The sequence below is a fragment of the Talaromyces marneffei genome, chromosome 1, assembly GCF_009556855.1.
Source record: "Talaromyces marneffei chromosome 1, complete sequence".
In the NCBI taxonomy this organism is placed as follows: Eukaryota; Fungi; Ascomycota; class Eurotiomycetes; order Eurotiales; family Trichocomaceae; genus Talaromyces; species Talaromyces marneffei.
The window spans coordinates 4134316-4152953 of NC_072348.1; the positions used below are offsets into that span (position 1 = coordinate 4134316).

Sequence of the window (18638 nt, forward strand, 5' to 3'; positions counted from 1 at the left end):
GTAGGTGTACGGAGTACGATCGATCGATCGATTGAGTTGAATCTGCTGTCCCAAGCCTGGGTGAACTCACATGCGTGTAAGAAAATAGCGGTGAGGAGTCGTATATGCAATGCACGAGCAAGATCACGAGGCCGATCAATAATTAGTTAACTTACTACGTATTTCATAATAACTAACCAATTAACTTAACTAGTAAACTAGGTAGTTGGTTATTCGCCGAGTACTTTTCAACTGCATAAGTGCATGCGATGATAACTAACTAACTTATCATCTGACTTGAATTATGCTGTTGCTGAAAAACTGAAGTTACCTAGTACCTTGGTAACTAATTAGTACTATGTACTAATACCTATGATAGGTACCGAGAAGCCCTAATCCCGTCAAGAGCTCTCACTATCATCGGATGCCCAAGTATTGTACCTGCCTAGGGTATGTACGGCACCGGATATTTGCCAATTGAAACTTTCCTTTTCTCATGAAGCCCCCTGTATATATTTTTACTTACTTATTATTCTAGTCCTTTTGATAGTTCAGGCTTATGATGACTTCGATTCGGATTCTCCGGTAGCGCGCTTTGTTAGCCCTAACTAGCAAACACATTTGAAGGCCTCCGCACAATGATTCTTACTATACCTATATTGAGCGTTCCTTGAATTTTTGCCGTTCATGTTTAACACACTTTTTCTTCGGGAAATTGTTCTAAAACATAATGCATTGTTTGAGGACTTTCCGCCAGTTGGATAAAAATCTGATATGCAATGATGTATGTTTACCGAGGTCGTTTTGTGTAACGCTTCCCGCATAATAAAGCTTGAACTGAAACAGTTCCAACTTGCAAGGCTTATTTCTGCCATTAATTGTCTTATTTCACCCCCTATATGTTCGCACGCTAAGAAGCTTGTCTCGGTGGGTGTGTCAGTTACCTTCACACCATTGTCGTCGAGGAGATAGGGGGCAGCCTATACCGCTACGAACGGACCGTGGTATTGATCAGGGGCTACAGCGACGACGGCTTGGCTTGAATTACATCTTGACTATGATGGCAGTGAGTGCTTGCACGTACGTACTCGTCGCAGGGCACAGATTGATTGTGTATCCAACTGAAGATCGTTCTGTCTACCCTTTTATGTACACACATCAAAGTAATGATATGTTCGGAATATCAATATATAGATACATGTCATAAATTCCGTCTGTACAGTATGATATGGCCGATCCAAATGACCAAAAAAAAAAACTACGACGAGACTCAAAATCAGCTATACTTCTCCATAAACTCTGCATGGAACTTTGTAATCCGGTCCACCCAATCAGTACCAGGGGCAAGGAATGTAGTCCTGAAATGGAGAGTGCCCTCCTTTTGACCGAATCCGGATCCCGGAACGACGCAGATACCAGTTGCGTCGAGGAGGGCGAGAGAGTAGAACTCGTCTGGTTTTTGGTCTACGCTGTCGGCAGCCAAGATGGCTTTTGGTGGAAGGGTGATGGTGGGGAAGAGGTACATTGCTCCCTACAAACTCGGGATTAGACTTTTTAAAAAAAGTAACAAGGGAAGGGACACAAACCTGTGGTTCCTGACATTCAACGCCAGCCATCGTCTTGAATGCCTCATACAAGGCATTGGCTCGTGACTCCAAGCCATTCTTGATACTATTGTACTCCTGTGAATACAATTCATAACTGGGCTCTCCTTCCTTGGGCGGGTTGACCATCAATTCGACCAAACATTGCCCAACAACCGAAGGGCAGAGCATAATGCTAACACATTTGTAGATCTGCGCCTGAACTTCCGCGTCAAAATTGACGAGCTCAAAATATCCACCACGGTGACCGCACTCGCCGACCATTCCCTTAGACACACTGTGCAACGAGGCCAGCTCGACATGATCGTATTTACCGGGGAACTCCTGTTGTAATTGTCCCAGTCGCTTCTTGAAGGATGTGAATTCGCCAATGAACACGTTGGTTTGGTAGACTTCGTCGGCTATGATGACCAAATTTTCTTCCACGGCAAGGTCGATCACGTCTTTGATGTCGTCCGGGCTCAAACTTGCGCCTGTAGGGTTACCTGGGTTGATGACAACAATGGCGCGAACATCGATACCGTCGCGTTTGGCGGCGGTGACTGAGTTATGGATGGCCTTGACATCTGTACCCCAAGCCCTGCTTTCCTCAAGATAGTAAGGTACGCAATGAGCATTAAGGAGCGACAGTGTAGCGGTGTATAGCGGGTATTGTGGGATAGGCACGAGGACACCACTCGATTTGTTTGCACAAATGACATTCAACAATGTGGTCACACCGGATGAAGCACCTCCCGTCAAGAACAAATTCTTGGGGTCTGTAGGGAATCCATCTCGCTCTTGAATGAACCGGGCCACACTGTCTCGAATATAAGGAGTTCCCTGACTGTGGCTGTATGCGCCAACGGTGTGCACAGCGTTCAACAAGGTCCTTGCGCGATCAATGGCGTCCTGCTTATACCCAAACGCTGACTTGAGCACATCTTCCTTCTCCAACAAGGCGGGAAACTCCAGCAAACTCAGAACCTGTCTGAAGAATGTGATGGGTTTCTGGTCGAGTTGTTGCGGGTTACCAATGTTGGCGAATATGACTTTGTCAAACGGCAAGGACTTGTCACCCTGTTCAAGACGTTCTCTGTATTCCTCAGCCTTGGTGGCTAGTTCTCCGCGAACGGCGTACTGCGCATCGAGGACCTCGCGACGGATGTTGTCGATGGTGAGTCGTTTCGTTGCCATCCTGCGATCGTTGGAGACGTATCGTCGTTGGTATAGTTGTTGGGCTATAGAATAGTTCGTGTAACCATTAGTCTCTGAACAATGAAAAATAGTAATGGTCAATATGCTGGCACATCAGATCTGTCGACGTATATATACAATAAATAAATAGACATTGTAGTCATACTATAGAGCTGGATTCAGAAGCAATAAACAAGACAGCATCGACCGAACATCCCTGCCCCTGCCAAGTTCCATCCGGACAGTTCCCCGGCTCATCAACAACAATTCAACATGCGACGAATATTTCTCGGGCGAGTTAGTATATCCAAGCGCCTGACACACTCCTCGACAGGGCTTAGTGTGGGGAATGGAGAAAAAAGAACACGAGTGGATCATAAAGTTAATAATAACAGATCGAATATGACTCATTTTGAAAGGCTAAAAAGGAGCAGAGAAGTACTGTACTATCATGCATAGGAACGGACTCAGTCAGAGCTCTTGTCGACATACCAGGACATGATAATGTTGGCGCCGAAACGGTCTGTAATTGTGCGGTGACTGGCAGACATGGTGATCGAGAGCTGGCGATTCGCCGGAGAGCAGAAAGAGTTTTGTAAGACATTTTGCTAAAATGCCTCAATCAAACACCCTTGTGAGAATGACTCTGACTACTCTTCAGATGGTGCGAGCGACGGGGGGAAGGGAAGGAAGAGGTTTCGGCCCCTCGGTGCCTGGAAAAGAAGAAATTATTCTACGGCGGTGATTAGCCGCCGCTGGCTTGTCCGCGGAGGTCGGGACTCTCCGATTGGCTGATTACTCGTCTTGGCTCACCGTCAACAGTGCTACCTTAGGTAAATCTCCATACGCATGCTTGCTCTACAACCGCACTAGGCGCGAGAAAGCCTCTCCACAGGGCTCAACTTGTCAATCAAAGTCTCTTGTCTACAATGCAATTATGTCATATTTCTACTAGCATACAGCCAGAACCACATCGCAACTAAAGACAAACTAAAGCTAACTGCGCTCGCTTCCTCGGAGTCGCACCGCCTGTCCGTACTTTTGCAGCTTGGTAATCAACGCATCGCCCTGTTTCACCAAATCTGCATACTGCTTGTTCTTATCATCCGGTCGGTTAGTCTCGATGACTCCGTTCACGCGGTCCATGGTACACGCTATCCGCTCGGCCGCGATGAATTTGGCAAGATCCCTGTGATCATCAGTATCCGCTCTACATTATAGACAGACGGAGGAGACATACCGGTCCAAGAAATCCACAGTCACACCAAAGTCATTGGCCATGCTGGTCAACCCGACAACTCGGTAACTCTGCAAGAGTTGCTGGTATCCCCGTAATCGCATCTCACGGACAAACCACGCACGATGCTCATACAGATAACGATCCTGACTGAGGAATGTGTCCTCGACCGAAGCAAGGGCAATAAAGAATGAACGGTAATTTCCACTGTACAAGCTGCTCACGAGGCTAGCCAAACCCGAAAAGTCAATTGGTTTTTCGGCTTCGGCTTGCGCTCCAGATCCGGTGCTCAAGGTGGTCAGGTTGATAGCAGTCGAGGCAGTTCCAGGAGTAGCGCTAGATGCATCCTTCATTTCTTCGTCGCCGGCACCGGGTCCTGAAGAAATAGCGCCACTGAGCGCCGATATCATATCCTCACCTTCTCCAAGGATCGCCTTGATCTCTGGAGCATCAACAACTTTAGCCTTGAAGTCAACCCGCTTGAGGGAGAGGGAACCCGCGAGGACAGCATAGACGACAAGGGAAGAATAACTGCATAACTCGTAGCTCGTAAATGTGGATAAACTGTCAAGGAGGAGAGGTGCAGCCAGGCTATAGGAACGGGTGGTGAGGAGGTGGAGACCCTTGTAAGCCTTCAAGCGATTCCTGCGGTCCCAGTCTCCGCCACCTTCGACTAATGCGCTTGCACGCTCTATTGTATTTTTCACAAACACCTTATCGCCAAAGAACAGACCGACGCGAATCATGGCCAAGACCAAGTCGATTTTGGTGCCCAAGATGCTCGTTTTTTCCAACACTTCTTCGTAGGTTTGAATCGCTTTGTCCTGTTTATCTCTAGTCAGTGACTGAGAAGCAAGTCTTTGACATCAAGTCCTACCTTATCGCCAACTCGGGCCCAAAACTCGGCACGTTTGCCCTGAGCGGCCAGCACCTCTGTGTCACCTGCAGCCTCAGCAGCCTCCTCCTCTTCCTTTTGGTAGGATTCCAGCTCCTTCTTATTGTCTTCCTTTAAAGTTTCATATAGCTTCTCATCCCAGGCAAAGTTTATCTTTTGTGATGATTTCCTTCCTGGAAGCAGGTTCGATGTGATGACCGGTCGGGTAGCAGCTCCATTTGTCGATGGTTGCTGTGGAACACCTTCGCCAGAGGCATTCAAGATTCCCTCCGTAGGATGTGCGAGGTGTCGGTAGAGAGGAGCCATTTTATGTTCGGAGATCGCATCTTGGACTCTCTTGAAAGAGGTTTGTCGCACTGTAGGGGCACACGATGGATTCGAGAGGTTGAAGATATCCTGCGCGAGTGACAGGTCGGGATACTTGGCGAACTGCGGATCGGCCATTGTAGGATAGACTGGTAAGTCTGATAAAATAGGGAGATTGTATTGCGAGCTCCCTGAGATGAGGTGAGGTGAATGATGAGGAGTAAGGTGGGTTGCAGATGTGTTGATGGTTGATGGTGCCTGGGCGTTGGAGCTTTGATGACGGAGCAGCAGTTGCTGAGCTGTCTGGGGGATGGTTGTTCCGTTCCGAGAGCTATAACAACGCCGCTCACTGCTCGTTCAGCAGTTAACTAACTTACGATGTTGATTATTCATTTTGGTCATTGCAATGCATTGCGCTTCTTTGGATCATTTTCCTATTCTTGGCTAAACTCCTGTAAAGCAACACAGTAACTCTCTATTCTGAAGTCTCGCCGGAAAAACACCCGATCAAACCCTTCTTCATTGTGTCTTCCAACCTCCATAAATCCCAGCTTATTATATAGACCTATGTTTTCATACATTTTAACATTAGTACACACCGTCAGAGCCAAAATACCTTTCCGGCGTGCCTCATTCTCTGCATGGTCCATCAACATGCGTCCGTAGCCGCGTCCTTGTGTCGAGGTGTCTACCACGAGGATATCGATATTGACGGAAACCGTGCTTGGGTCTGCATTCGAGTCGGATTTTTGACTTAATGAGACGAAACCGACTACTTTCGATCCGTTGGTGTTACTATCCCTCAATACAAATGCATCCTGAGTTGTGACAATGTGCTGTAATCGGCTGTCATAGGACCTGGTGGTTTGCCGATACGGTCAATATATTTGGAGAATGCAGCGTCAACCATAGATTTGATAGCCGGAACCTTGTCGACTGTTGCTTTTGATATAATGGGACCATCGTCCTGGAGGGGGTCGGGCATTGCTGTGAAACTTGCTGGCCCTTTGAGGGCGCGGAATGACGATAATTGTGGGCCAGCCTTAACGGAGGTAAGTCAGTATCCCATGTGAACACATATTCACTTTTTATTTGCTCAATTTTAGCCCTCTTGTCGATTAGTCACTTCGTGGAAGCGGCTTTGTGATGTTGACAAGAAAAGTATGGCGGTCGATAATGATAGGTTCACGCCGCCGAGTCCCGCTCGGAACAACATCTGAAGCATGTGTACTATAGTATGCACTCTGTAACTTACTAGTAATAACAGAGTGAGCACTCTTACCTCCGGTAGTCTGGCAACGAATGAACAGCGCCGTCTATTCTACAGCGACCAGCTGCGAGTAAAGTCCGGGGTTGAGTCTGATTCAAACGATCGTGTTGCTGTATCGTTTGGATTTGTTTCATCGTCACTGTCAAGTTGCCGCGTACGATCCCGATCAACTCCACCTTACCCACGTGCCTGTCAGCAGCATGAACCTCTACAGGAACATGCGCATAAATAGCTGCTGTAACCTGTAGCTGTAGGTGTAGCTACTTGCCTAGTACGACTACGTGCATAGCTGGGTAAGTTCGTATGGAGCTCTAGAGCGGCTACAGGTGGCGTCAAGGGTACCTACCATGAGTAGACAGTATACTGTTCCTGGATCTACCGTGGATTCTATTCCACCCGACCAGCGTGTCACAACCCCATACTACGGAATATGTACGTACATAGTATATAGTACTAAAGGAGACAGGAGGATCCTAACGCTTACCGACTGCACGTGCTTTGGAGTGGTTCATGATTGGCATGTTCCATGGACTGGGTGCTACGTACGAGTCTGTGGATGACTCTATGTACTCTGTAGTAAGTTACTCTGTAGTAGTAGTAGGTAGAGATGGTAGCACCTGTCGTTGAGGGAATGAGCTCTAATCTTACGTGTCAGCATGTCCCTGGTACCTTAACTTACTCGGTTATACCATATATATAGTATAACTATACGAAGTACGTAGTACAACAGACGTCATCGATTCAAAATGAAAGAAACAGCACGTGCACGAGTGAGTAGCAGCCATTGGCTCGATCAATGTAGAATGTCTGTTATGCTCGATACTCTACCACGTAGTAGTAGGCTTTCGGGTTGCTGTCCGACCCTAAAAAGCTTAGCATCAACAGTTTGCCTGATCTGGTATATCATTTGTTCGTACAGAGTAACTTACATTCTCTGTAGTAATTGAAAATCTTTTTTATTCTGAAAGATGCTACGCCTGACTATGCCTGCCGCACGTCAATCTGTGTTCTAGTTTATGTGGTGGACCCTACAGGGAGCTGAAGATCAAGTCATAGAGTCATGATCCAACCACATTGACAGAAATTGCGATCTCCAGTGAATCCCGGAGAGTATTCCAGCGTACGATGCATAATGTATCATCGGACAGATGATTCTATACGGCGTACGGACTAGACAGCACCCTGACTCGGGCAGTGGAGTCCCATAATATTTTTTTTGCATGAATCAAGAGACGAAGGATTGTTGTCGTTCCCTCGGGGCGGCCATTGCGCCAAAACTCTTAAACTGACGCCCATTTTAGCGCCACAACTAACTAGAGTTACTAGACTGAAGTACATTTTAGCCCCAGGCCAATGGCGGATTGCGAACTAACTTATTACGTCTTAGTGGGGTTGCAATCGATAAAAGAGTTTAGTTTTTACTTTTTTTTTCTGGCCTTGTTTTGCCGTTTTTGATATAGGTCTCGTGCCGCTTGTTGGACCCTGGTACTTGACATTGATGATTGTACGTGCTTACCACCAGGTCTGTTTTCTATCTCTGGGTACTTGCTGAGTGTCGAACCACTCACTTATCATAAGAGTGTATGTTAAGTTATCAATATATTCTAAAGTCATTTAAATTGTCGTCTCCACCCCTGGCTCCTCCATATATCCTAATCACTGTAATCAGCAAACCATTTATATACGGACCCATCGCATAACCATCTACGGCATAGCCTGGTCTTGCACTAGAGTGACAAAGATAACTGCTCAGCTAGTTAGTTTATTAATTTATTTAGTTAAGCTACCACGTTAGTGAGCCTACTACGAGTAGGTCGAGTCTACACAACTCCACTAGGTAGCATGTAGTACCAGAATATAAGAAGCGAACCTTCCCCACCCACCCCCGATCCTGGCATTCCTTTCTTTCGCTCGGCTTCTAGGTTCGTCTTGTTGTCGCTGGTATACCTCAGTACGTACTGTCGAGTATTGGCATTTTGGTATTGAGAAGTTTCTCCTTTATACAGACGACTTCTTTCCTGTCCTTCCTCTGTTTTCCTTTCAGCTTCCTGTTGTGGTCGTCTTCGTAAGCCGGTCGATACGCTAGCTAGCTAGTTACCATGTCGGAAGCAATCGACAGCAAAGCTGTCGTGGAACAGCAACCCGTGGACGAGAAAACCGCCGTGGCCCCTCACGACATGGAGGATATCCCAATTGACCAATTGCCCAAGTCGCGTTGGGAGCGATCCTGGCCTGTCATTGCTTGTGGGGCTGGTCTGTTCTCTGACGGTTACCTGAATGGGGTGGGCTTCTCTTATTACATCCTAGAATGGCAAGAGAAATTAACATATTCCAGATCATCGGTTCAGTCAACACCATGCTCAGTAAGATCTATCCCGATACATACGCAAACTCCGCCGCCAGTCGCAACGTCAGTTCCATTGCCTTCGTAGGAACTGTCATCGGTCAATTGGCCTTTGGTGTCTTGAGTGACTACTGGTCGCGCAAATGGTCTCTCTTCATTGCAACCGTTATCCTCATCGTCTTCAGTGCCCTGTGTGCCGGTTCCTATGGTGCTGGCGGGAGCCAAGAAGGTCTCTTTGCCGCCCTCACTGCCTATCGTTTCTTCCTCGGTATTGGTATCGGTGGTGAATATCCCGCTGGATCCGTCGCTGCATCTGAGAGTACCGGTGAGCTCAAGTCCGGTCACCGAAACCGTTGGTTTATCTTCTTTACCGATTTTATGATTGATTCTGGCTATGTGGTTGCGTCTATTGTGGCCACTATCATGGTTGTGATTACTACCGAGAATCACCTCCGTGTTGCCTGGCGTATTTGTCTTGGGCTGGGCATTATTCCCCCTCTTAGTCTGTTGTGGTTGCGGTACAAGCTGAAAGAGCCCGAAGAGTTCAACCGAGAGCGTATGCACAAGTATCCGTATGGTCTGATTATCAAGTATGTCTTCGATCCGTCAATTCGTTACAGGTGATAGATTCGTACTGACTTTCACAGATACTACTGGAAGCGATTGGTTTGTTCATCTCCCTACCTTGAAGAGGTAAAGTACTAACGTACCGGTAGTTCATCGTCAGCTTGATCTGGTTCATCTACGATTTTTCCAGCTTCTCCTTCAGCATCTACTCTACCAAATGGCTGAGCATCATCATCGGCGACTCCGCTCCTCTTTGGCAGAGTTTCGCTTGGTCCATTCTCACCAATGTCTTCTATCTTCCCGGATCCATGGCAGGTGCTTTCCTCAGTGACTGGTTTGGCCCTAAGCAAACCCTGGCATGGGGTGTGTTTGCGCAAGGTGTTGTTGGATTCATCATGACCGCCGCCTACAAGCAACTCGGAACACCGGAATACGTTGCTGCGTTTGTTGTTGTTTTCGGGTATGCCCTCATCTTCCATCTGGGTGTATAACTCGTATCAGTCACTAACGGGATTAGTATCTTCTCTGCTCTCGGTGAACTTGGTCCTGGCGACAACATCGGTCTTCTCGCTTCGAAGAGCTGCGCAACCTCCATTCGAGGCCAATACTATGGTATCGCCGCCGCCATCGGCAAAATCGGTGCCTTCGTCGGTACCTACGTGTTGCCTATAGCGCAGAACAACGCCCCCAACTCAATTCGCGCTGGCCAGGATCCATTCATTATCTCCAGTTCTCTCTGCATTTTCAGTGCGGTGCTCTGCTGGGTGTTTGTCCCTGATATTGGACAGGTACGTTCACTACTCTTGTGTGTATGATGACAGTCGGGCTGATTTGTATGTGTTTAGGATACTATTCAAGAGGAGGACATTCGTTTCCGTGAGTACCTTGAGGCAAACGGATATGACACCTCGGAATTGGGTAGCAAGCCAGCCCAGTAGGTGGGAGAAATGGATGTTAAGTGAAGATGAAGCGTATATGTAGTATGTATGGATGAGATAGATGAGAATAATATTATGATACGTGTATTTCATGGTGCGCGATACAGACGCTGTACATGTACATCATCCACAGAGTGGTTAAGTTCCGTCAATGGCTTAGGTACCTAGTCAACTTGGAGATTGGCCGAGTCACCAAAGTCTGTATTGCTCTCTATTCTTTGATATTTCCTCCCTGAATTCCAGAAAAAATAGCACCTCAGGTAATATATGATCAGATTTCATCTTCCCCTAACTAAGAAGCAGAATTACTGTAACGATGTTACTGGGAAGCATGTATTGTATGGGCACGGGACAAAAATACGGGGATGCCCGCGTTAGATACGTATTTGCCTCGGCTCAATCCGCGGCTGCCGTATCTTTTGTCCACTGCCGTACCCCAGAATCCTCGGTCTCGTCCCCGACGTCTCGAGATCCATCAATGAACAACTGACTGTGTGTCAACCGTCAGACAACAACTAACCAGTGAATTCTCTTCTGTCATCAGTTGCCTTTTCTTATCAATTTTCTGAACATATTCAGTTGACTGCATTGATATAATCACGCTCGACAAAATGGTCGCAGACGCTTTGGTCTACCACCCCTCGGTAGCTCACTACCTACGCTTTGTCGCAACAACCCGTAAGTTCTGCTCACTCCACCATTGTTCGTAGGACATGACCAAACAGTAATTCTAACAACAACAAAAAGTCGGCAGAGACAAAGCCCTCCGCACAATCCAATACTTCGCCCGCTTCTACTCCTGGTACCTCTTCCGCACCAACAACCCAACCTCCGCGATCGCGCCGTGGGATGCCCTCAAAAAACAATTCGGCGTAACCCGCAAAATCTTGCGATTCGGCAAATTCGTTGAACACATCAAGGCCGCCTCCGTCGCCTTTGACAATAAAGCTCCCGCCGATGCGGTGTTGAAGAATCTGACTGTTGGGCGTCAGCTTGGTTATGCGGGTTATTTGATGTTGGATTCGATCACGCTTGTTGATGTGTTGGGATTCAAGAAGTTTGATTCGGCGAAGAAGTTGACGGAGTATTCCTATCGGGCTTGGTTATCTGGATTGGTTTGTAGTGTTGTTGCGGGTGTTTATACCCTGTACAGACTGCAGGAGAGAGAAAAGACTGTTGATAGGAAAGAGGGCGAGGGTGTTGTGGAGGCTAAGAAGATTGAGCGGTAAGTCCCTTCTTGTCTCTTCTCTTTTTGTGCTGGTATTTATATGCTAATGCGATTCGATACAGTGAACGCGTCGCCGCTCGCATCCAACTTGTCTCTGATCTCTGTGATTTGAGCGTCCCTCTCTCGATGTTGGGTTACGCCAAGCTTGACGATGGTCTCGTTGGTATTGCTGGAACTATCAGCTCATTGATTGGCGCGTGGTCCGCCTGGAAGAAGACTGCTTAATTTAGTTTATAAGGGATGGGAAGAAGTTGGAATACGTTGATTAGACGATCGATCTTTCGTTTGGCCTTTTTATATCTTTTCTCGTTATACATGTATATCCTTATTCTTTCTATCTGCCATTCATCAAGATGCCATTTGATTTTTGACATGGGTATCCTGCCGTGAATTAGACACGATTTCTTGATTACTGTGAGTATGCTTGATGTCGGCAATAATGCTTGTAAACTTTTAAATATGTACTTTGTAGGTTAGTATGTAGCATGGCTACAATTTCACATGCTCCGACATGTGATTATATGGACCTGTCCGAAACAGGAAACCCGAGTTGCCTAGAAAATATATATTCAGCCTCCAACCTCCATGTTCGCGACCCTTCCATTCTTGATTTCCGATCTCAATCTACATTCCTCACGTCGACTGCTGCGTAAGTGGTGTGGTACTACGTATGCATACTTTCATGCCACGGTAAACTCCTCCCTGGGCATATATGTAAACGAATTACCTAGGTATGATCTACATAGCCCATCGGCCGTACCTACGTGCGTAGTAAGATGCTATCATAAGATGTCGATCTAGTCAATCGATGAGTATGTACATGCAGTGGCTCACACCAGAAGAGACAAGCTTTCTCTTGACCATGTGTGTTGACGGGTTTGTGCAGGTCGGTATTTGGGCGTCATTCTCGGCATTCTGATCCAGCTATACACAAACGTACTGTGTATATGAAAGCGAAGAGTCATATACTACCTCGGTAAGCTCTTACTATTTGACAGTATACTCATTCATGTATTCCACGCATCGCGGAATCTGGATCTGAGGTCGCCCGATCTGACGATCTTGAATGAGGATCTCGTTAACCTTGCCCACGTTAGCTAACTATATGCTACATAGATCCCTGAGTCCATATATGCTATTAAAACATTCTTTTGGAAAGAAGATCTAGTACAATGCCTTTGTAATTTGTAGATGCAGGAATTGTTTTCATAGGTTGCTTTATGTAGTTTTCGAGTGTCGTATACTGAATAACTCAGTCAAAAACCATACCGTAACAAAAAGGACAGTTTGAAAGCACGGAAATACCCTGCTTCTTTATCCCATTCACATCGTGTATGCTTATTTTCAATTTATTTTTAACTCAATAGCGCATAGATAAGGCGTACTCGTAGTATATATGACAAGTGATCTCACATGCAAGACACGAATAGCTGATTTCCCAAAACAGAAATCCGAGCTTTGCAAGCTCCTGTACCGGTAAGGGCGGCTGGTAGCCTGGTACCTAGGGCACGAGCGACCCACTGATCTGACGGTACCTACATTCGTACAGAGTACAGAATACACACTCCTATTTAACTGGCGCGTGTAGAAAAGTACGTACAGCTTATCATCATCATCGTCACCACCACAGCACAGGCAGACAGGTATACGCACCGAGGTACTCCCTTGCTTAACATTCCATTTTCCATTCCATTGTGGGACACGGCATGCACTCCCCCGTCCAAGGATACCTCAAAAGCTTGTCTATCATGAAGGCGCTTTTTTCTTTTCTTTTTCTTCCCCTTGTGTATGTCGGATAGTATTACTCCCAGCATAGACCAGCATCGATAGGCACGGGGCTGGAATCAGCGTCTTTGTCGAGTCATGATGCATGCCATCGGAGTGTTATCATCTAAATTGGTGTTCTCAATGTATTGACAGAATCCATAATCTATCAATTCTATTTCTATTCAATCTGATAATATGTTCAATGAATGAATTGGTACCGTTCCCTCATTAATTAGTCAAATGATTGTACATGAGTGATCGGAATACGTGACCTTGCTCCCTTGGAGGAGAGCCCATTCTTCGCTGGAACTCTTGGAAACTATTCTGTGACCGTCTAGAAGGTCAAAATGTTGAAGCCGATACTCGACATTACGAATGTCAATGTGGCTTTGGGTGTTTTTGGTACGTACGAACAGTCTGCTACTACCAATGGAAGGGGAATTCCAGTTAACGGATCTATTCACACAGGCATATTTATCCTCGCTTATGGCTATGTATCAGCCAAATTACAACAAGAATGGTATTTAGGTGAAGCTTGTGAGTTTCAACTACATATGAACCATTGCTCTGTTGAGATGCACTCCAGCTAATGCCACTTTTATACAGTACCTGCCTTCATGCTCGGAATCATAGCAGGCCCTGTAGCTGCAAATCTGATCAACGTCGCCGATTGGGATCATGTTGGAGTCTATCATGACATTCACGAAATTGCATACGTAGGTCCCCTAGGGCCCTTCTTCCTCTTTGGGACGCATACCAAACCACAACGTGCATGAATAGGACCTCACACGCATCGTCATCGCAATCCAACTAATCAAAGTCGGCTACGAGCTTCCGAAACAATACCAGAAACAGCGCGTGGTCGAAATGACTATTTGCCTTTTACCGGTTATGACTATGATGTGGCTCTGCACGACTGGGTGTATCATGTTGGTCGTACCTAAGATTTCCTGGGTATGTTGATCAGGTAACCTCCTGGACCAGAGATCGAATGGAACAAGTATTGACGGTCGCAGGAATCAGCACTCATCATCGGCTCATGTGTAACCTGCACCGACCCCGTCTTATCCCAGGCCATTGCCAAAGGCCCCTTTGCTGAAAACTACGTCCGCCGCGACCTGCGTGAAATCATCTCCTCCGAGGCCGGGGCCAACGACGGCTTCGGTTTCCCCTTTCTATTGTTTGCGGTTGCCCTTTTGCGGTACGACGGTACAAGAGCAAATGCCGTTTCGCTAAATGATATGGATCATGCAGAGGGAATACCCGATCAGCTTGGTGCGGAGGAACAGGGGAAGTATGGCGGGGGACTGGATACGGCGTTGAAGCATTGGGCGATCGAGGGGGTGCTGTTTATGGTGCTGTTGGGGTTTGCGTATGGTGCTACTATTGGGACCTTGTGTAGGGCCGTTTTGAATTGGACTATGAAGAGGTTCTTCTCCTTACATCTTGCTTTTATGAGAGGATGCTGACTATATGGGTGATAGGAAATGGGTCGATAATGAGAGCTATTTGCTTGTACCTCTCGCTATGGGAGTGAGTCTCCCTCCTTTCTCCTTGTATGGACACATACCAATATTATAAACAGATCTTCATCGTCGGAACATGCGGCTGCTTCGGCGCAGACGAAACCCTCGCCTGCTTCGCAGCCGGAAATGCCCTAAACTGGGATGGTCGCTTCCTGACCGAAGTCCACCTCCGCCACGACTCATTCAACAACATCATGGAACGATTCCTAAATTTTGCCGCTTTCATTTTTATTGGGCTAATAATGCCCTGGGACTCCTTGACGAATGTGGCAGAGATCGCCAAACATGGGCTTATGCCTGGTCGACTGTTTGTGTTGGGGGTTTTGGTGTTGGCATTCAGACGTATTCCGGCGATACTGGTTTCGTATCGGTTCATGCCGAGGGTGTGTAAGGACTGGAAGGAGGCATTGTTTATGGGGTATTTTGGGCCAATTGGTAGGTCCCCATCACTAGTTCACAACTTTGCATACTTGGAATTGAAAGTTGACTTGATAACTTAGGAATCGGTGCTATATCCTCCGTTGAGTACGCAAGACAACTCTTCCCCGACCCCGGGGAAAGCGATGAGGAAATCAACAACTTGACCAGTTCCATGATCCCAGGTATGTTACAAACCATTAAGTCCTACATCAAGGTATCTTGCTGATATATGAACAGTGGTATACTGGCTTGTCTTCTTCTCAATCATAATCCACGGTCTCTCAGTCCCCGTCCTCCACCTCATCTACAAACTCCGCAAAGTCCCAAAAGTGCACGACGAACATCCCATCGAGGTTGTGTTGCTGTCGAACAACGAGCTTTTGCCAGCTAATAGTACGGCGAATCTCCAGCGGCGTTCGGCGATTCTGAATAATCGGTTTTCGAGGCAGGATGAGAGTGATGATGATGATGATGATGATGAGAGTCGTGGTGTGGAGTGTACTATTAGTAGTAGTGGTACGACTACAACTATGCAAGGTACCAGGGGGACGTTGATTATACATAATGCTTTGCAGCATCATCATCATCATCACAATCATTCGGCGGACGAGTCTCATCATCACAACATCTTCCGACGAGCGATGACATCTTATGATCATTATCCTCACACCCATCATAATCATACAAACTTTCGACACGACCACATTTCTCTGCATGGATCAGATGTAATTGAGATCCTACCACACCAACACCCAAACGAACAAAGTCCAGGAATAAAGCCTCGGTCTTTATCAGGCAGTAGCCGGACCTCTTCTGATGATATGGGGCCCTCATCGTCGTCGCGAGAGCTGTCTCATGATATGGTGTGATTTGACCATAAACTGTTGAAGTTACTATATAGACACTCATTTTTTTTTTTTCATGATAGAGGCGTTATTGATGTTTTAAAGATCTTCATTGTGTGTATTATATGTACTAGAATCAATCTAAGACCCTAATCCAACCCTTATCGATAATGAACATTCCCCTTCACCGAGAGAGCGCAACCCATCAAGCATTCATAGTCGCTCGTAGGTATCATGAAGAGATTTAGACAGGGCAGGTCTATTACAAATATGGTCCATTAGTACAGTTACTTCAAGCGAGACAAATGAGAAAACGTACAGCGCCGCAAGAACCGCAGGCCTTGTTCTCGCCTTGGACGGCGGCACCGCACTTGGGGCAGGATTGGTGAGCCATTTTTTGTTATTTCGTGAGGGGATGGGTGACAAGGTTGTCTGTAGAATAACTGTTAGAAGAGCATACGCATAGGACGTATAGGACGTGTAATTAGAGCCATACCTTGGTGAAAGAGTATGCTGGCTGATGGAAACTGGTTGATGAAGAAGTTGTACTTTGTTGTCTGTCTAGAAGAAAGAGGCTACCCCGCCGCTATTTATCTACTATCTCGATTTTGACAGCCTGGAAACTTAGTGATTGCCTCTATTGCATACATGTGATTGGGCGAGACCCCACCTCGCTTTGTATCGGGTTCTCCAAACGATAAAAAAAGCCCGAATCGTGATAGGATATCCATACGTATTCGGATCTATGCATAAAAAAAGAGATACGCGGACAGTTGTGAAAATTGATCAACTGACCACGAGGAATCATCACATGAGTAGCGTCTATAATTCTGTGTGGTTTGTAAAGATCTTATCAGTTTGCTGAATCATTTCCATATCAAATAAAATGTGATCATCCAGGCGTGGCGGTCGGCGTGGGCGTGGCGGTAGCTGACGACCCATTCAAGCGTGCTTTCTTTTTCTTTTTCTTCTTCCCCAGCACCGCAGGCCTTGCGCTATAATCCCCAATCTCCAAATGCGTGCCACACGTCAGACAATCGCCGTTCTCGGGTGGCTCGCAAAAGATGCTAAGACAAATCGAGCATACAAAGCCGATATTGACCACGCGCCGATGACAGAAACAAGCAGCCCGAAAATCGACGTCGACTCGCGATGGTACGATTAGGTGTTTACGAGACCGCTGATCAGGAAGGAACGCCATCATAAGATACTGCAGTAGTCCTCGAGGTTCCGACAGAGACATGTAGACTCCTCGTGTAGCATCGGACGCTTGTTGTAGAAACACGGCATCGCCACTCAACTTGCAGACATCAATGGGGATGTGTAATCGTTGACATGCAAAAATACTGTTCATAATCGGGATGTATTGATGTGCAGAATCCGTAGAACTACTGACGGAAACAATCAAAATCCGACTTTGAAGCCCCAAACTGAGATTACCGCCCGACACAGCTGCAGTCGCTGATGAGCTGGCAGATGCACCAGCGGTCTCAATGTTGCTGTTACCGTGTGTTTCTGTCCAGGTCATCGTGCGTCGGTTGATATGACTGAGTGCTAATGTCAGAGCACCGGCCATCATGGTCGAAGTAGCGGTCACGTCAGACGCATTTGTTGAAGCCAATAATTCTCTGACATTTTCCATCACTTGTTCCTCGACCAATCGAAAAGGACGGTACATGTTGCTTTGGGTAGAAGAGCGCGAGGCACGGCTGTTATGCGCCTCCTCTCCATTCATGTCAATGTCTCCATCTGCATCTAATCGATTCGTCGAGGGTTTTTGCTGTTGGTTATGTGCAGGATACAGCCACGCAGCGCGCTGGCTGTGGGATGCAATCACGGCAACTTCATTTGTGTAATTGCATGCAAGGTGTGCATTTATAAACACTAATATATTGGCCAGTGCCTTGGAGAAAGGCAGCTGGTCTTCGAGCAGTGCCCACGCATGGGGATTGATATCGAGAACGATTGCAAGGAGCGAAGGCGCTGGTTCTGTGCGAGTAAAGCGAAAACGGTGAGTAACAAAAATCGATAACCTGAGCTCAAGCTACTCACCAGTAGCAACACTTTCGTAATGCTCTGAAGCATCCACGGCGTTCATCGTAAACGGATGGCAAGTGTGACGAAGGTAGAGCGCATCATGAACAGAAAGATGAAGGCTCGGATGAACCAGCACCTGCCTGTCTAATTTGTGAGCTCAGAGATGAAAATAGGATTTTTCTTTGATCGGGTAAAGTAAGGCGAAGCTGAAGAGCTTGAATGAAAATTGAAAATGGACGATCTCTTTACTAAGATCTACGGCGCCGAGCTACTAGTTGAGGTCGGCCTGACCGCCTTCTAAAAACGGTTAGTACTAAATCAAGACCTATCATCCATACACAATCTCCATCATACTCAGCCACCATTCTATCAATGAATTACTCTCAAACTTGAGAAGAAACCGCCCAGAGGGATCTTCAAAATTCAACAGCCGAAAATATTGAAATTAACGCCTAAAGATAAGCGCGTAGCACAAAACTACGTCTCTACAGCTTGACAG

At 46.7% G+C, this 18638-nt stretch overlaps 5 protein-coding genes across 5 annotated transcripts; 2 read left to right on the forward strand and 3 right to left on the reverse strand.

Moving 5' to 3' along the window:
• Positions 1-1255: 1255 nt before the first annotated feature.
• EYB26_001531 (uncharacterized protein) lies at positions 1256-3363 on the reverse strand (the record flags this gene model as incomplete). Its single annotated transcript, XM_054260841.1, has 3 exons — positions 1256-1510; positions 1566-2803; positions 3252-3363. 3 exons carry the CDS (start codon positions 3361-3363, stop codon positions 1256-1258), a joined length of 1605 nt encoding a protein of 534 aa, XP_054116816.1.
• Positions 3364-3755: 392 nt separating this feature from the next.
• EYB26_001532 (uncharacterized protein) lies at positions 3756-5335 on the reverse strand (the record flags this gene model as incomplete). The annotated part of the gene is made up of 3 exons (XM_054260842.1): positions 3756-3948; positions 4000-4820; positions 4874-5335. 3 exons carry the CDS (start codon positions 5333-5335, stop codon positions 3756-3758), a joined length of 1476 nt encoding a protein of 491 aa, XP_054116817.1.
• A 3231-nt stretch (positions 5336-8566) lies between these two features.
• EYB26_001533 (uncharacterized protein) lies at positions 8567-11769 on the forward strand (the record flags this gene model as incomplete). The annotated part of the gene is made up of 10 exons (XM_054260843.1): positions 8567-8749; positions 8803-9401; positions 9459-9477; positions 9528-9838; positions 9896-10166; positions 10224-10312; positions 10825-10838; positions 10896-10994; positions 11064-11541; positions 11607-11769. 10 exons carry the CDS (start codon positions 8567-8569, stop codon positions 11767-11769), a joined length of 2226 nt encoding a protein of 741 aa, XP_054116818.1.
• A 1889-nt stretch (positions 11770-13658) lies between these two features.
• EYB26_001534 (uncharacterized protein) lies at positions 13659-16126 on the forward strand (the record flags this gene model as incomplete). The annotated part of the gene is made up of 9 exons (XM_054260844.1): positions 13659-13713; positions 13780-13848; positions 13918-14027; positions 14092-14265; positions 14328-14740; positions 14796-14844; positions 14897-15272; positions 15338-15439; positions 15495-16126. 9 exons carry the CDS (start codon positions 13659-13661, stop codon positions 16124-16126), a joined length of 1980 nt encoding a protein of 659 aa, XP_054116819.1.
• A 189-nt stretch (positions 16127-16315) lies between these two features.
• EYB26_001535 (uncharacterized protein) lies at positions 16316-18200 on the reverse strand (the record flags this gene model as incomplete). Its single annotated transcript, XM_054260845.1, has 5 exons — positions 16316-16361; positions 16422-16534; positions 16599-16619; positions 17190-18091; positions 18155-18200. 5 exons carry the CDS (start codon positions 18198-18200, stop codon positions 16316-16318), a joined length of 1128 nt encoding a protein of 375 aa, XP_054116820.1.
• Positions 18201-18638: the final 438 nt, after the last annotated feature.